Source organism: Podarcis gaigeae (assembly GCF_964106915.1).
Source record: "Podarcis gaigeae genome assembly, chromosome: 5".
Classification (NCBI taxonomy): domain Eukaryota; kingdom Metazoa; phylum Chordata; class Lepidosauria; order Squamata; family Lacertidae; genus Podarcis; species Podarcis gaigeae.
The window spans coordinates 98,993,054-99,011,074 of NC_139681.1; the positions used below are offsets into that span (position 1 = coordinate 98,993,054).

At 50.9% G+C, this 18,021-nt stretch overlaps 1 protein-coding gene across 4 annotated transcripts in view; it reads left to right on the forward strand.

Moving 5' to 3' along the window:
• LPP (LIM domain containing preferred translocation partner in lipoma) overlaps positions 1-18,021 on the forward strand; it is a 281,558-nt gene that overhangs the window by 223,262 nt on the left and 40,275 nt on the right. For all 4 annotated transcript variants that reach the window (XM_083739588.1, XM_083739585.1, XM_083739587.1 and 1 more), the window contains 2 exons: positions 5,549-5,672; positions 17,169-17,338. In XM_083739588.1, coding sequence (XP_083595714.1) covers positions 5,549-5,672; positions 17,169-17,338 — 294 coding nt within the window. The remainder of the gene's footprint in view (positions 1-5,548; positions 5,673-17,168; positions 17,339-18,021) is intronic.

The following is an 18,021-nucleotide window of genomic DNA, read 5'->3' on the forward strand; positions in this document are numbered from 1 at the left end:
TGTTGAATTTATCTTAATGCTGCCCACGTTTTCAAATATACACAGTTTCATCCCATATATTCAATAAACGTTTTCCAATCTTCTTTAAAGGTACGTTTTTCTTGTTCTCTTATTCTATATGTTAGGTCCGCAAGCTGCGAATATTCCATCAGTTTGAATATCCCATCATTCTTCTTTAGTTGGGACCTCGCTCGTTTTCCACCTGGGGGCTAGCAAAACACGACCTGCCCTTATATCCTGACTCCTCCCACCCGCTTTTCCAAGTCCCAGAAACCATCCGAGTTACATCCTGGATTATTGTAACTCGCTCTACGTGGGGCTGCCCTTGAGACTAACCCAGAAACTCCAGCGGGTGCAGAATGCCGTGGTGAGGCTCCTTATGGGGTCCTCGCTGCGGGATCAAATTCACCCGGTGCTATACCAGCTGCACTGGCTCTTGGTGGAGTACAGGATCAGGTTCAAGGTGCTGGTTTTAACCTTTTAAGCCCTAGGACCTGCATACCTACAGGACCGCCTCTCCTGGTATGCCCCACAGAGGACCTTATGGTCTTCAAATAAAAACATCTTGGAGATCCCGGGCCACAGGGAGGTTAGGCTGGCCTCAACCAGAGCCAGGGCTTTTTCGGCCGTGGGCCCGATCTGGTGGATCGCTCTGTCCCAAGAGACTAGGGCCCTGCGGGACTTGACATCTTTCTGCAAGGCCTGCAAGACAGAGCTGTCCCACCAGTCCTTTGACCAAGGCACAGTCTGACCCCCTCTCTCCTTCTGTAATCCTCACAGAGCTCTAGCCCAATCATAGAATCATAGAGTTGGAAGAGACTACAAGGGCCATCGAGTCCAACCCCCTGCCAAGCAGGAAACACCATCAGAGCACTCCTGACATATGGTTGTCAAGCCTCTGCTTAAAGACCTCCAAAGAAGGAGACTCCACCACACTCCTTGGCAGCAAATTCCACTGTCGAACAGCTCTTACTGTCAGGAAGTTCTTCCTAATGTTTAGGTGGAATCTTCTTTCTTGTAGTTTGGAACCATTGCTCCGTGTCCGCTTCTCTGGAGCAGCAGAAAACAACCTTTCTCCCTCCTCTCCTTTTATATATTTGAACATGGCTATCATATCACCCCTTAACCTCCTCTTCTCCAGGCTAAACATGCCCAGCTCCCTTAGCCGTTCCTCATAAGGCATTGTTTCCAGGCCTTTGACCATTTTGGTTGCCCTCCTCTGGACACATTCCAGTTTGTCAGTGTCCTTCTTGAACTGTGGTGCCCAGAACTGGACACAGTACTCCAGGTGAGGTCTGACCAGAGCAGAATACAGTGGCACTATTACTTCCCTTGATCTAGATGCTATACTCCTATTGATGCAGCCCAGAATTGCATTGGCTTTTTTAGCTGCCGCGTCACACTGTTGGCTCATGTCAAGTTTGTGGTCAACCAAGACTCCTAGATCCTTTTCACATGTACTGCTCTCAAGCCAGGTGTCACCCATCTTGTATTTGTGCCTCTCATTTTTATTTTTATTTTTGCCCAAGTGCAATACGTTACATTTCTCCCTGTTAAAATTCATCTTGTTTGTTTTGGCCTAGTTCTCTAATCTGTCAAGGTCATTTTGAAGTGTGATCCTGTCCTCTGGGGTGTTAGCCCCAAATCAAATGGTTACTGTCAATTTGAACTGATTTTATAATGAACTGATTTTAGAATGCTGTTTTATTTTTCTGATGTTAGCCGCTCTGAGCCTGGCTTCGGCTGGGGAGGGCAGGATATAAATAAAATATTATTATTATTATTATTATTATTATTATTATTATTATTATCCTTGCCCATCTCCAAACTCCCAAGCTAGCTGGGACCGGTATGGAGTCATGCTAGGTGCTGTGAGAAGAGGGCAACCTGGGTGTATCAGGTAGAAAGCAGGGAGCATACAGGGCAGGGCCTGGGACACCATTTCATGGAATCTTAGGCTTGCAGAGTTGGAAGCGACCCGAGGGTCATCTAGTCCAACCCCCTGCAAGGCAGGAATCTTTTGCCCAGCGTGGGGCTCCAACCCGTGATCCTGAGATTAAGAGTCTCATGCGCTACTGGCTGGACTATCCTGAGTTCTGTTCCAAGCCGCACTAATACCGAAAGCCATCTTCCTCAAAAAACAACCTTGCAAATATGATGCGCATCTGAACAAGCGGGAGGCAAAGGGGGGGACACACGAAAAAGGGGGGAAAGTAAATATCAGCAAGGGATGTTTTTTGGCAGCTTTTCAGTTCTAAATTGAGCTAATTCTACCTTCTGAAAGGAAGATAATTTCCATGTTTCTTTGGTTGAGAACACATAATTGAAGTTATTTTCCTTCCAAGAAAGGAGCCTCTGGAACATCGTTTGCAAATGGACAGGAAAAAATGAATGTATCTGGCGCTGCCTGAGCCGTGGGGCATTCATTGCAGCGCAGTTTCTGAACGCCACTGCCACTTCCCCCAAGGTGTTTATCACTTGCTCAGGTGTCTTCCTCCCCCTCTCCTTCCTCCGGCCCCCCTCTTTTCGAAGGGAGAGCGAGGAGGGCTGAGCCGAAAGCGAATGGCGCTAAACCCAATGAGCCATGAGAAAGTGGAAGCCGGATTGTTATCAGGAAGGTTCAGAGCAGAAATTGGAAGAAGAAAACTCGAGGTTCTCTTAAAATGACCAGCGCTTTTGGGGGAGACAGCAGCCACTGGCTCCTTGGCCTTGGGTTCCTCCTTAAAACCGGCATCTCAAAAGCCAAATGTTAACAAAAGTGCTGAGATAGAAGAGATTGTGAGTTTATGGACTTCATGAACTTCCAGAGTGAATTATTGTGATCTCTGGTGCTCATTTTGGTTTTTAAAGTCCCAAACGGCTCAGGCCCCAAATACCGAAAAGGCTTCCACTTCCTCGCAGCCTCCTGTGGGAGTGAGTTCCACAGTTTAACTCTGCTCTGCGTTGGAGAAGTCTTTCCTTTTATCTTTTAAGCTGGAAGGTGTGCAGCCAAGAGGATCAAAGATCAGGAAACCAAGCCTTATGAGGAACGGTCGAAGGAGCTGGGGGTGTTTAGCCTGGAAAAGAGCAGACTGAGAGGAGATAAGATCTTCAAATATCTGAAGAGCTGCCACATGGAAGATGGAGGAAGCTTGTTTTCTCCTGTTCTGGAGGGTAGGACTCGCATCAAGGGCTTCAAGTTACAAGAAAGGAGATTCTGACTAAACACAGGGAAGGACTTTCTGACAGTAAAAGCTGTTTGACAGAGAAACGGTCTCCCTCTGGAGATGGCAGACTCTCCTTACTTGTAGGTTTTTAAGCAGAGGGTAAAGGTAAAGGACCCCTGGATGGTTAAGTCCAGTCAAAGCTGACTATGGGGTTGTGGCACTCATCTCGCTTTCAGGCCGAGGGATCCGGCGTTTGTCCACAGACAGCTTTCTGGGTCATGTGGCCAGCATGAATAAACCGCTTCTGGTGCATGATGGAAACCAGGGCATACAGAAATGCCGTTTACCTTCCTGCCGCAGTGGTACCTATTTATTTACTCACACTGGTGTGCTTTTGAACTGCTAGGTTGGCAGGAGCAGGGACCGAGCAACGGGAGCTCACCCCGTTGTGTGGATTTGAACTGCCAACCTTCCAATCACAAGCCCAAGGGGCTCAGTGATTTAGACTGCAGTGCCACCCGCTCCCTAGTGCAGAGGCTTTAGCGGAGATTCCTGCATTTTGCCTTGGGGTCTCTTCCAACTTAAGATTCAGTGATTTCCTAGAGACCCTCTCAGCTGGTGAGATTGACAGAGGGGGCCTTCTTGAGAGTCCCTGCACCCTCAGAGGTTTGGGGTAATGGAGACCCAGGTGGATAGGACCTGCTCTTCTCTGCCAGACAAAGAGGACCATGATAAGGTCCATTTTATGCAGTGAAGAGGAATTGTGGGCAAATGTCGGTTCATGCCCAGTGGTTGCCATTAATTTGATTTTGAATTGATTTTAGAATGCGTGTCAATTAACTGATTGTGATTTCATTTAAACTGTGTTACTTTTATTGTTGTTAGCCGCTCTGAGCCCGGCTTTGGCTGGGGAGGGTGGGATATAAATAAAATTTTAGTACAGTGGTATCTCGGGTTAAGTACTTAATTTGTTCCGGAGGTCCGTTCTTAACCTGAAACTGATCTTAACCTGAAGCACCACTTTAGCTAATAGGGCCTCCTGCTGCCGCCACGCCGCCAAAGCCCGATTTCTGTTCTCATTCTGAAGCAAAGTTCTTAACCTGAAGCAATATTTATGGGTTAGCGGAGTGTGTAACCTGAAGCGTATGTAACCCGAGGTACCACTATATTATCATTTATTATATGCTGCCCTGTGATCCCATGGGATGAAAGGCAGTTTAGAAATGACAGTGACAATGATGATGATGATGATAGGATATCACAGAGTTGTCGGGTGGGGGGGGTTACGGAAAACCTCACACACCGTCTACAATCTGTTTGCTGCTAGTATGAAGAGACCCGCACTTACAAGCAAGCGAAGTTTGGGCGTGGGGAAAAGCTTTCAGCTCCTAAATGGTGAACATAATAAGTGCACACAAAGAAATGTTTTCGCCGTTGTTAAATCACGATAAAATCCCAGAACAGCAATGCCGAAGGAGAGATTTCCCAAAATGTTGCCTGTGTACAGCAAAACCGTGTTTTTTTTTCTTATTTTAGAAAATCTTTCGATTCCCTCACCCAATTTTGTACCAAACTATGCGAAAAAGTCACATTATGCAAATTGGGACTAGATTGATGTGGATTTGGTTCCAACTGCGCACATTCTGAGCACTGCAGAGCTCTTTGGCCAGGGGGAGGGGGGGGGCTGAGTGCAGGGAACATGCAAATCAGCTGGTTTTAGTATAATTGAAAGTATTGCCCTTAAGATACGGAGTCTGATAATGATTAGAGTGGGTCTGACGAAGAAGCCATGGTGTAGGCAGACATTTTGTCTCTCACTTTTTGTGTCTAATCAGAGAAGATTTGGGGGGCAAAGGAGGCCAAATTCAGAAAAATCCCATTACCATAATTCAGAATAGATTGTCCCAAGGTGGTGGTCCATGAGCCTCTGAAAAGTGGACCGTCCAGCCACTCGTGAATACCTGCATCCCACCCCCATGGCAATTTTTTTTCAGGTGAAGATGCCCATTCTGAGTGAGGGCAGTGCTAGTTCATACACCATTGCCTTCTCTCTCCACTGGCTTTGTGACGACATTGATTGCGATTTATTCTGCAGCACCGTCAGGCTGCTGTGTGATCCCTGCGTAATTCCAAACTCTGTTATTTTATTTTTTAATGGTGTTGCAGTTTCAGCTGATTGCAACGAAAGAGATGGGGGAGGGACAGAGGTCTTGCCTGTTTGCAGATGCCACCAGTTGACACCATATTTAGAAGAAATTGCCGTTCATTTGGCTGCTTTGCCATATGTTTAATAAATAACCTTTCCTCCATGGGCCTACTTATCAGTCCCTGTACAATTTCGCTCAACAGCATGCCCCTGGTCCAAAAGGAAACGTCAAAATTGCCTCTTTTTCCTCTTCCAGAGTGGACATGGCGGTCCCAACCCTGCCTCAAGTGCTCCTTTGTTCAGACCAGAGGATGAGCTGGAACACCTGACCAAGAAGATGCTGTACGACATGGAAAACCCGCCTTCCCAGGAATACTTCGGTAAGCGCTCCTACCTCTCCCGTGTTCTGGTGGCAGAGAGTTCCACAAGCCATTGGTGCATGGTGCAAAAAAAATAGTTAGCTACCAGAGCTAATGAACTTGGCCATGCCCATGATACAGTTTTGTACAGTGGAGGCCCATTGTCCCAGGGTGCAGGAGGGGTGGGGGGTCAGCCAAAAAATGAAAACAGAGAGGGGACGGCCCAGCGACATTGACTCTAATTTGCATCCAACATGTTTCCCCCAACCCCTCGGGGATTCAGTGCTGCGGTAATCGTAGCAGGCCAGATAGCCGCCCACTAATCGTATCATTAGGTCAAATTTAGAAAGCTGCATCAGAGCATATTAAAAGTCGGTTGAGAGCAGATAGGTTTTGAATGCAGCGATCTAATTAACCTTACTGGAGAGCTCTGAGGCATTGTATTAAGTCATGGAAATAATTTGTTCCAAATAATTACGTTTGAAAAGCCAGCAAGGATCATTTGGCGGGTCGGCCTCTGCTCAAATGGTGGGGCACTGGTTCCCATCAGAGACTTTCCTTCCTCTCACATCATGGGGGATTCCCCCCCCCCCCCCGGTGTTGTGTTTCGGATGCCCCCCAAAGGGGACTGTGGTGCTTGAGAGATGGGTGGAAGCTCATCCCTTTAAAAGGACCATTTATTTGGGGATGCAGGCATCCTGTCTCTCTGGGAACTGTGGAGGTTTAAGGTCGTGGGTTGGGGCTGAAGTTCGTGGCTCAGGTGAGGATGCTTGCTAAAGTTGCTTTCGGGAAAGATGCTCAGGTGTTTCAGCAACAGTTTGAGCACTCAGAAAGGCCAGTTAACTTTCAGGATGAGTGTTGGGGCTTGAGCAGTTTCACATGACCCCCGCCCAGCGCAGAGAGAGAGAGAATGAGGGCAATGTGGGGGTTTTTTGGGGGTGTGGAGGGAAATAAGCCAAAAGGGGTGGGAAAGAGGGGCAAAGCACTCCCCACACAGTCAGTACAGACCTCTGGCAAGGACAGATTTTCCCCTCCCCTGGGCAGGATGTGCTGGGCCCAGCGGTAACCCGAGAAACGCGGTCCGGGTCCGATCCTGAATCCAAGGGTTCCGCAAGGAGTCAGTCCGACAGGGCCAAGGCAGGACACGAGGCAGGAAACCAGGCAAAGTCAGGTACAGGATCTCAGGCAGGATCTGGCATACAGCAATGTTGCTCCCGCAACCTGGGGTGGGGTCCGACAGCCTTTTATCTTTGTTGGGGTAAGGGCCGGTCCTGATCCCCGGGCGACTCGCCTCCCTGTTTTGCCCAAAGGTGAGCACTCCTCCTGCGAGTACTCAGGTCTCTCCTTCTCTCAGACCTTAGTCTCTGCAGCTCGGGAGACGTCGGTGGGTGACTAGACCCAGAGGCCGCCTCAGCCTCCTCTGACCCAACCGGTAGTGGAGCAGCTGTAAGTGATGGCCCAGCTGAAGGCAACAAGGTCATCCCTGCATCTGGAGCCAGGGCAGGCTCAGGCCCCTGGCTCGGCCCAGTTGGTGCTTGTTGCAGGGGAACCTGTGCAGACAGGGGCTCTTCAGGATCAGGCCCCAGAATTGGTTCAGATGATGCCTGAGGCAAAGGATCTGGTGCAGACTGAGTCTCCTCTGTTCCGAGTCCGAGCCCAAGTCCCAGGCCATCACACAGGGAAGGAATAGGGGTGAAGGAGAACGAGAGAGAAAAAGGGGGTGGCAGAAGGAGAGAAGGAGAAAATGGGTGGCAGGAAGAGAAAGGGGGCATCCTAGCCCTGCTCACCAGCAGCAGCATTCAAGCCCCCCCCCCCCAATGTCTAAGCTCTCCTTCGACAGTCAAGAGACAGCAATGCTTCTGTATCCTGGTTGCTGGAAACCACTGGAAGGGAGAGGGATTTCGCACTCGGATCCTCCTTGCAGGTCTCCCTTTTGGGTATCCCTTTTGGCCACCGTGAGAACAGGATGCTGGGCCAGGTGAGCCACGGGCCTGATCCAGCAGGCTCTCCTTAAGTTCTTTGATTCTCAGACGTCTGGTTCACACGCCGTGCTAAGCTGTGGCTTAGTTCACCAAAGCTAATGCTGGCACAGCACATAGTTGAACTGTGGAACCGCCTGTCACAGGAGGCAAGGATGCTCACCAACTTGGATGGCTTTGAAAGGAGGATGAAGACAAATTCATGGAGGACGCGAGGGCTATCACTGGCTTGGCTGATCTAGCAGGCTCTTTTTATATTCTTACTACCTAGGAAGAAATGCAGTTCTTAACTGGGAGGGGGTAAACATCCCTCATTCCTGCCTTAGATGCTCTTGCGTGGCGAGTTCCCGTCCTCCCCCCAGTGGAAATAAAGACACAATTATTAAGGTTAATGGGCTAAATAAGGCCACAACTTTATTGGTTACAGGTGTTGAGCTTAGGCATTGGTCCTGACCGACTATATCCGACTTCAGCCCGTCCGTTTGAAGTCCGGGAAGGGTTAACCACCAGTAGGGGGAGTCCTGCTGATGCACATCAACTAGGAACTCCCCCGGGGTCACCGATAGGGGGCGTGCCTTAGGCCCTCACCTCCCCAGGCTTCCGACAGGGCCACGTCCCCTGTAATCCTTTATTGGACTACCCTTCAATATGTGGGGCAGGTGATGGCACTCCCTCCCCTCTTCCATCTACAGAACAATGCCTAACCGCCAATACCCAAAAGTTGTGACAATCTGCAATGAGGTAGGCAAAAACCAAGTGGCTGGTGCCAATTTGCCAAGTGGAAAAATTCCTACCAGGCCCCTCAATGGCGACCAACCAAGGTCCATTGCAAGGTCAAGGAATGGGAACCTTAAGGGGCGGGAAGGTGGGAAAAACAGGAACAGCTGGCAGGCGGGGAGGCCACGTCCTGGTTTAAATTGGGCAGGCCACACCCCCAGATCCAGCTGATTGGCTGGCCAGGGTGTGATGCAGCTGGGAATCCCCCCAATTGTGCAGGGCTGGGCTCTAGCTGCCACGCATGGTGGGGCCGTGTATCCCGCAACTCCACCTCCTCTGTGGGGCGGAAGTGGCTTTCTCTTGCATTTTGTCCTTCAGCACACCAAAGGAGTGTGACTGGTTCGCTTGCACTGGGTGGAAAGTCTTGGCGGCGCCACAGGGAACCGCAACTATACTTTAGAACGGGGGGTGGGGAAGCAAATGTTGGTGTTGCCCAGGGCGCCGCTGAAATTTGAGACCCCGAGGTCTGCCAGTGAACACACACCCTCCACCCAAACACCTCAGGTCTCTGCAGCACCCACACACCTTTCCAGGCTGCAAGCCGCCCACCCAGTCCACCCTCCCCATTTCATCTTGGAGGGTTGGAGGCTGAGCTCAGAAGCAGGCCAGCCCCGTGCAGCTTGGCTCCTGAGTCCTGCCTGTTCTTCCGTTTGATGGAAATGAGAGGCGACTCTCATGGACATTTGGGGTGGAGTCCGAGCCAATACAAATTAGAGGAGGAAATTGCATTAGCCCACCGACTTGTCAGCATTGGGGAGGGGGTATTCCACTTTGCTTTGGGAGCAAGGAGGTGGGTGGTTGCAAGGCTGGAGCATCAACCAAGCGGTCAGGGTTTCGAAAGGCTGCTTAAGACCTTCCAGGGCCAGCTGCAGATAATTTGCTGCCTGACGGGAAGGACAGACGGTTGTCATGCAGCCCCGACAAGCCACATTCAGAACCCCAGCAGGGTTGCAGTCGGATCTTACTTCAAGGCTGGTGTGAAGAACACAAGGACATAAGAAGAGCCTGCCGGATCAGGCCAGTGACCCATCTGGTGCAGGATTCTGGTCCCACTGTGGCCAACCTGCGGGAAACCTGCGAGCGCTTGAAGCGGTGAAAAGGACCACTACAAAAGCAACAGAGCATAAGAAGACCATGCAGGGTCTGGCCTATGGCCCATCTGGTCCAGCATCCTCTTCTCAAAGTTTCTGAACAGATGCCTCTTCTGGGAAGCCCTCAAGGAGGACCCGAGGGCAAGAGAAACTGGGGTCCAGTAAGTGGCATTCAGAAGCATCGCTGACTCCAACAGTGGTCACAGAGCAGAGCTAGTAGCCATCGAAAGCCCTCTCCTCCCTGAATTTGTCTGGCTGGCCACTGTGAGAACAGGATGGTGGATTAGATGGGCCACTTGATTGATCCTGCAGGCCCTTTTGATGTTCTTAAGACCATAAGAATGGCTGTAGCAGGGAGGGGTCAGGCCAGAGATTTGACTGCACTAATTCAGAATACTGGGGGGACTGGCACTTTTGAAAGTTCCCTGCCCCCTGTTATAAAATCCCTATAAACATACAGCTTACACACCAGGGAGGCATGAATGGTTTTCCAGCCCTTTGTGTTCTGTATCTTTCTTGTTTTCCTATATGCTGGGACTTCTTAAGATGGGGCATTCCTAACTGTGATCTCACACCTGCTGCTACCTGCAAAGATTGGGCTTTGTGCCCCTGGGGCAGCTTTCTGGAGGAGAGGAGCCTCTACTGTCTTGCAGAGCCCCCTCTGCAGATGGCCCAGGGGTGGTGCTGCAGCCCCCTGCTCTTCAGGGGGTCAGACAATTCACCCTGATGGCTAGGGCTGATTTAGCATATGCGACACCGGGGTGCAAAAAACTGCCCTGTGTCCCCAATTGGGGGGGCAGGCCAAAGTTGTTGAGCTTTTTAGGGGGGCACACAACTCTCTCCCATGCCACACACAACTCTCTCTCGATGGCCCTTCAGAGGGCAGAACTGGAGGGCAGAACTGGCCAGCTGCCTAGGCACCCTGTGCTGGTCCCGGGGGCTAACTGGGAAGCAAGGTCCGAGTCTAGTCTGAGGTTGAGGGTGCGGTATGGAGGCTGTCCATCAAAGCTGAAGCGGGGTCCAAGGCGGGGAGTCGGGTGGGGTCAGGAAATCTGGCAGATGAGCAGGACAGGGTGCCGGCAGGAACAGGTTACCAACAACGTTGCTCCCGCAAGCTGGGGCTGGCTGGCTTTTATCTGTCCCAAGGCATAGGGTGGCCCCGATCCACAGGTGACTTGCCTCTCCTGGCCTGGAGGCGAGCCCTCCTCCTGAGGGAACTTAGTTCCCTCTGCCGCTCTGCCCTAAGCCTCTGCAGCTCAGGAGAGGCTGGAGGGTTACCGGACCCAGAGGCAACCTCAGCTTCCCCTGACGGGGCTGAGAGTGGAGCACCTGCAGGCAATGGGTCCTCCATCACCTCAGGAGCCAGAGCAGACTCAGCTGGTGGCTGCACCTGAGCACCCAGTACAGGTGAGGACCCTTCAGGCTCATGCCCCAGCCCCAGCTCAGCTGATTCTGAAGACGGGGACTCCTATGCAGACTGGGATTCCTCAGGTTCAGTCTCCGCGTCTGAGTCCCAGGCCATCACACACCCACAGCAAAAAGAAACCTGTGGCGCTCCGACACACTCTGCTCCGCTCTCGGCTGTCGGCTGGCCTGGCTCTTCAATCCCCGGACTCCAAATCTCAGCCCCGGACTCTCGACCTGTCGCCCCCGAGAGCCCCGCACCCAGGTGCCCTGCACCCCTAGCGCCTATGGGTAAGCCAGTCCTGCTGCTGGCTATTCAGCGCCTCCCAGGCTGGCCATTGCTTTGTTTGAAGACCACCAGCCCTGACCCCACTTTCCTGCATTGGCAAGGGGAAAGAGTGTATGCCCGCTGCCCAAAGGTGGCCCTGTGATTCACATGCGCCTGCGGTTGCTGAAGGATCACTTTCCTTTGTGTGGAAACGATCCGGAAGGGTTAATCCCGGGACCAGATAAGGGGCAGGGGAAAAAGAAGCGCTTGACAGCCACCAGAGGTTTTAATTGAATGTCAGTGCTGCTGGAATTTGCTGTCGCACTCAGAACTCCGGATAATGCTCCATTGTTATGAAAACTGATAATCCAGCCTTAGCAATGGGTTGTTTCTTTCAGCGTGACAATCAGCTCTGTCATTTTGGGGGTGGGCATGTTTCCGTTGGGTGTAGATTGTTCCCTACACTTAGTCTCTCTCTTCCCCACACTTCCACCCACACCTTTTCCCTTTTGAAAGGAGAGGGGGGGTGCCTTTTAGCTGTGCTCGTTCTCGGATAATTTTGGAACGGTGCGGGAATGGAGGATGAGATCTCGGAAGGCCACGGCAAAGGGAGAGGCATTAGCAATCAGATGCAATTTTGCGCGCTGAATGAGTGCTTTGATCAAGCGATGTCTTTCATATCTCTCTCCTCCTAAAATACAAAATATGCCGTAGTTGGAGTATTTGGGGATGAACCGAGCGGCAAACATTTCTGCTCTGCAAAGAAAACTCATCTGAAACATCAACCCTGGGAAATTACCTGGGAGTCACAAGATCTTCTTGAACCTGACCAGGTGGGAAGCAGGCAGTCTGTGGCCTTGCCCTGTTGAATCACAAGATCCTAGAACTGTATAGTGAAAAGGGATCCAAAGGGTCATCTGCCCCCTGCAATGAAGGAATATTTTGCCCAGCCACCTGCAAAGCAATTCAGGCCAGGAGCTGGCAGGGAGGGGCATTGTCACCTTGCCAACATCCCGGCAGAGGCATCACTGCTTTTTACCCAGAGGGGCAAGGAGGTCGGTACTGTTCAGGAGCACTGGTGAGACCACCAGTTTGGCTCTGCAGGGGTACTCACGCAGCACCCCCTCCCTGATGCCTCACTCCCTCTTCCTCCCAGAAAGCAACAGCCAAAGAAGCTAAATGCTGGAAGATTCGGGACAGACAAATGAAAGTGCTTCTCCACAAAGTTAAACTGTGGAACTCTCTCCCACTGGAGGCAGCGGATGTCTTTAAAAGAGGTTTGAAGGAGGAGGGCTACAAAGCAGAACGGCTGTGCTGTGCCTCCACATTTTGAGGCAGTGATGCTTCTCAATATCAGTGGCTGGAAACCACAAGAGGAAAGCGTTGCCCTTGTGTTTGAATCCTGCTTGTATGCTTCCCTTTGCTGCGAGAACAGGATACTGGGTTTGATGGGCCATGGACCCGATCCAGCAGACTCTTCTTACATTCGTAAGTCTACAGGCCTCCCAGCTCTACTGAAAGCCTTCATAGAACCACAGAACAGAGTTGGAAGAGACCATGAGGGTCATCTAGTCCAACCCCAATGAATTTTTTGGGTCCAGTGTGGGGCTCAAACCCACGACACTGAGCTTAAGGCCCTGGTGCTCTACTGACCGAGCTATCCCAGCTCAGCTTGACTTCTGTGACCGCATTGCATAGTTAAAACATTCAACAACAACGAGAAGAAAGGCAGACCCAACGCTGCTCTCTTTCCCCCTCTTCGTAGAACACCGTGTCCCAACTATTCTTATCCCTCTCTGTCAAATGGCTGTCGTGAGCAGAAGGTCTTAAAAGATTAAAGTGTGGTCACCGGTGGCCTTTGACTGGAAGGGAAATCCATAAGAGCAAAGCTCTGTGTGTGTTTGTGTGACACGCACCGTAGCCGGGATTCGGGGCGGGCGAGGGTTCGACAAGGACCAGGAACGGAAATCTTGTTAGGCTGCTGACTAGAAACGCTGTTCTGTCATCGATATTTCTTCATTAGGAATAATGATTTTTCCACGTCTGCTGCCAGTGGGTTCCCGGCCGTCCAAAAGCCGGGATGTGCCATGAATCTCTAAAGCGCACTTATCAGAGGGACTCCGAAAGCGGCGAGAATTCAGAAGGTGGCGAGGGAGGGGGGCAGGTTGCACGCACTGCGATGCCGCAGGAACAGCGGTTATTGATGGCACCTGTGGGAGCCCTTAGGTGGATATTTCAGTCTGATGTATTTACATAAGAAAGACGTCCTGGCTCAAAGACGCCGTGTTCTGTTTCTCCAGCTCTCCGTCATGTATCGCTCCGCAGCAGCGGCGGGGGCTCTGGGGAGCGGCGGAAGCAGGCGCATGTAACCGTGATGAAGGCATCTCCTTGCAAGCCAAAGAAGCAGGGAGGGATGGCTTTGGCTGTTGCATCATCTCAGAGTTTTCGTCCGTTCCTTCCAATGCCTCGCCTGACCTCTTAAGAACAGTGCTTGTTGTTGTTTAGTTGTTTAGTCGTGTTCGACTCTTTGTGACCCCCTGGACCAGAGCACGCCTGTCTTCCACTGCCTCCCGCTGTTTGGTCAAACTCATGCTGGTAGCTTTGAGAACACTGTCCCACCATCTCGTCCTCTGTCGTCCCCTTCTCCTTGTGCCCTCCATCTTTCCCAACATCAGGGTCTTTTCCAGGGAGTTTTCTCTTCTAATGAGGGGGGCAAAGTATTGGAGTCTCAGCTTCAGGATCTGTCCTTCCAGTGAGCACTCAGGGCTGATTTCCTTAAGAATGGAGAGGTTGGATCTTCTTGCAGTCCATGGGACTCTCAAGAGTCTCCTCCAGCACCAGAATTCAAAAGCATCGATTCTTCAGAAAATAGCCTTCTTTATGGTCCAGCTCTCACTGGACCAGAACAGTGCTATCATTGATTAAATTGATGTGCCCCCATCCTTCCAAAAATCACAGGGCAGTTTAGAATGTAACAACGTAAGGATAGCATGCTGGATCAGGCCACAGGGCCTTCTTGCCCAGTATCCTCTTCTTACAGTGGCAAGCAGCACCAGAGCTCAAACGAAACTCTCACCTTTCTCTGGTTTCCTGCAAATCTCCTTCGGCCCTTCAAAGGAGGTGGAGTTGCAGTCATCACATCCCCACCCCCCGCGTGATTGGGGGGATTCCCAGCTGCATCACCTCCTGGCCAGCCAATCAGCTGGCTCTGGGGGTGGTGCCTGCCCTACTTAAGGCAGGACGCAGCCAGGGATCTCCCTTTTTTGCCTCCTACCAGCTGTTCCTGTTTCCCACTCTCCCCGCCCCTTAAGGTTCCCATTCCTTGACCTTGCAATGGACCTTGGTTGGTCGCCATTGAGGGGCCTGGTAGGAATTTTTCCACTTGGCAAATTGGCACCAGCCACTTGGTTTTTGCCTACCTCATTGCAAATTGTCAGAACTTTTGGGTATTGGCGGTTAGGCATTGTTCTGTAGATGGAAGAGGGGAGGGAGTGCCATCACCTGCCCCACATGTTGAAGGGTAGTCCAATAAAGGATTCCGGGGGGCGTGGCCCTGTCTGAAGCCTGGGGAGGTGAGGGCCTAAGGCTTGCCCCCTATCGGTGACCCCGGGGGAGTTCCTAGATGATGTGCATCAGCAGGACTCCCCCTACTGGTGGTTAACCCTTCCCGGACTTCAAACGGACGGGCTGAAGTCGGATATAGTCGGTTAGGACCAATGCCCAAGCCAATACCACTCGACACCCGTAACCCATAATGTTGTGGACTTAAGGTAAAGGTAAAGGGACCCCTGACCATTACGTCCAGTCATGGCCAACTCTTGGTTGCGGCGCTTATCTCGCTTTATTGGCCGAGGCAGCCGACGTACAGCTTCCGGGTCATGTGGCCAGCATGACTAATGCTGCCTGGTTCCCTGTAACTTCACTTTTCGCAATAGGGGAACCGCCAGAAGGCACTCTGTGCTGTGTGAAGAAGGACTTTTATTTGCCCCGAACCTTCCAGCATTCAGCTTGGGTGTCCACGAGTTTTAATGTTATGGGAGAAATTAGTGGACTGGACTTTGTCATGTTCATTCATATCAGCGGGTCCTCTCTGCGTTATACTTACTTGAATGCCCCCCTCTATAAACATGAAATAGGTAAAGGGACCCCTGAGCATTAGGTCCAGTCGTGACCGACTCTGGGGTTGCGGCGCTCATCTCGCTTTACTGGCCGAGGGAGCCGGCGTACAGCTTCCGGGTCATGTGGCCAGCATGATGAATCCGCTTCTGGCGAACCAGAGCAGCGCACGGAAACGCCGTTTACCTTCCCGCCAGAGCGGTACCTATTTATCTACTTGCACTTTGACGTGCTTTTGAACTGCTAGGTGGGCAGGAGCTGGGACCGAGCAATGGGAGCTCACCCCGTCACAGGGATTCGAACTGCCAACCTTCTGATCGGCAGGTACTGGGCTCTGTGGTTTAACCCACAGCGCCACCCGCATCCCAAACATGAAATAGAATTTTACAAAAATCTAGAAATAAAGCAATACCAATGAAAATGATATGCAAAACTCAATAGAAAATCCACATTTAAATCAGACTAATGAATGGGGGTGGGGAGTTCTAGGATGCATTAAAGTTTAAAATAGAAAAGAAATGCAAATGCACAGTATAAATAATCCACATATAAACCACCATTAGCAATGTAACAAACTAACTGAGATAGCTTCCTTTTCATGCAGAAGTTCCTGTTCTTTGAGATGCTCAGAATATCCTGGTTGGTCTCTGCTTGGAAGCAGGAGACTTTACCAAGCAACCCCTTGGGTTGACCCAGTAGGACACTTCTGACATTTATTTTATTTTATTTTATTTTAAAAAAACATTTTTTGAATGGTTATTCTTTAAATTTCCTCAAACATTCCTCCAAAATGCATTGTGAAAACTTGTGCATACGTCGCAACCTATAACACTGGACATCTGTAAAATATGTCCACAGGTTTGTATAAACCTTAGGGAGTTTGTTGTAGAATTTGTGAATGAAATGAAGTTCTGCCCTCCTGGTGCAAAGGTGTCTCTCTGCTTTGTTCCTCTTAGATTGCGGGTCATTTTTTCAGTCAGGGCCTCCCGTGGGAGCGAGTTCCACAGTTTAACTATGCGCTGCATTTCATTTCACTTTTAATCTGCATACCGCCTTTCTATATTGCTATGCACAAGGCCATCTACAAGCTGAATAAACAGCAAAGTAGACAGCAAAGTTCACACACATAATAAACAATCTGTTCTGAACCAAAAAGGCAAACAGTAAAATTAAATATTAGCAAATAATAATTAAACAGTTTACACTTCTCAGTTTTTACTCAACTGTTGTTGTTGTTGTTGTTTAGTCGTTTAGTTGTGTCTGCCTCTTCGTGACCCCTTGGACCAGAGCATGCCAGGCCCTCCTGTCTTCCACGGTCTCCCGCAGTTTGGTCAGACTCATGTTTGTAGCTTCGTGAACACTGTCCCACCATCTCGTCCTCTTGTCCCCTTCTCCTTGTGCCCTCCATCTTTCCCAACATCAGGGTCTTTTCCAGGGAGTCTTCTCTTCTCAGGAGGTGGCCAAAGTCTTGGAACCTCAGCTTCAGGATCTGTCCTTCCAGGACTCAGGGCTGATTTCCTTAAGAATGGATAGGTTTGATCTTCTTGCAGTCCATGGGACTCTCAAGAGTCTCCTCCAGAGCCAGCCCACACTTGGATAACCCTAATGTTCCCCAGATCCCCGGCAGGGGACTGGGAGGGATAAACGCCCAATGCCTGAGCCAAGGTCTACCCACATCTGAAACATAATAAAGTTGTGGCCAATTTTAATCCCATAGCACGTTGACTTGAGTCGTTATTCCACACGGGGGCCGCCCGGGGTTTGGGGGACTCCGCCTGTCCATGCAGATCCAGTTGATGTCCCCTTACGTTCCCATGGGGGTCTCCTTCGCAGCCAAGCGCCATGAGTGGCCCCTAACCCCAGGCCCCTCTCTGCCCTCCAGGTCGCTGTGCCCGCTGCGGGGAGAACGTCGTGGGAGAAGGAACCGGCTGCACCGCGATGGACCAGGTCTTCCACGTGGAGTGCTTCACCTGTGTGACCTGCGGCAACAAACTGCGGGGCCAGCCCTTCTACGCTGTGGAGAAGAAAGCCTACTGCGAGCCCTGCTACATCGTAAGTGCCTCCGACCGCTCTCTGCTTCTGGCAGAGCTGGGTATTCATTCATTGTGTTTCTATCCTGCCTTTTCCTTGGAGGACCTCGGGGCTGTCCCCCTCCTCATTCAGTCCTCACAACAACCCTGAGAGGTAGGCTTGGCTGAGAGGCAGTGAGCGGTAGCCAAAGCCACACCCCATTGAGCTTCATGGCCAAGTGGGGTTTCGAACTCCAGCCTCTCCCAGGTCTTAGTCCAGCACTCTAACCACTCCAATCCACTGACAGGTGTCTCTTCGGATTCAGGAAAACCGTTTGTATGTTCTGTTTCTCTCTGATTCTTGAGACCCCACTTACACCAGGAGTCTCCATGTGAGATGTACCTGCCCCTGGGGTGCAATGGGATTATCTTTGGGGTGCACCAAGATGCAAGGGGGTGGCACAGGACACTGGAGGTCATACCTGTCGATGTCGATGCTCATTGGCTGTCTGGAGGACTCAGGTGTGAGGAATCTTCTGAGGAATTCATTTCTGGGAATCCCCAAAGCATATGCTGCTTTGCGTCCAGCTAAGCTACTTAGATAAAGTATCTCCTTTGACCCAGATGACGAACGCCTATTTATTGCATTTCTAGCCAACCTTTTTCTCGATAAGGAGCTCAAGGCAGTGCACCTAGTGCTCCTAAACCCCACATTCTGTCCTCGCG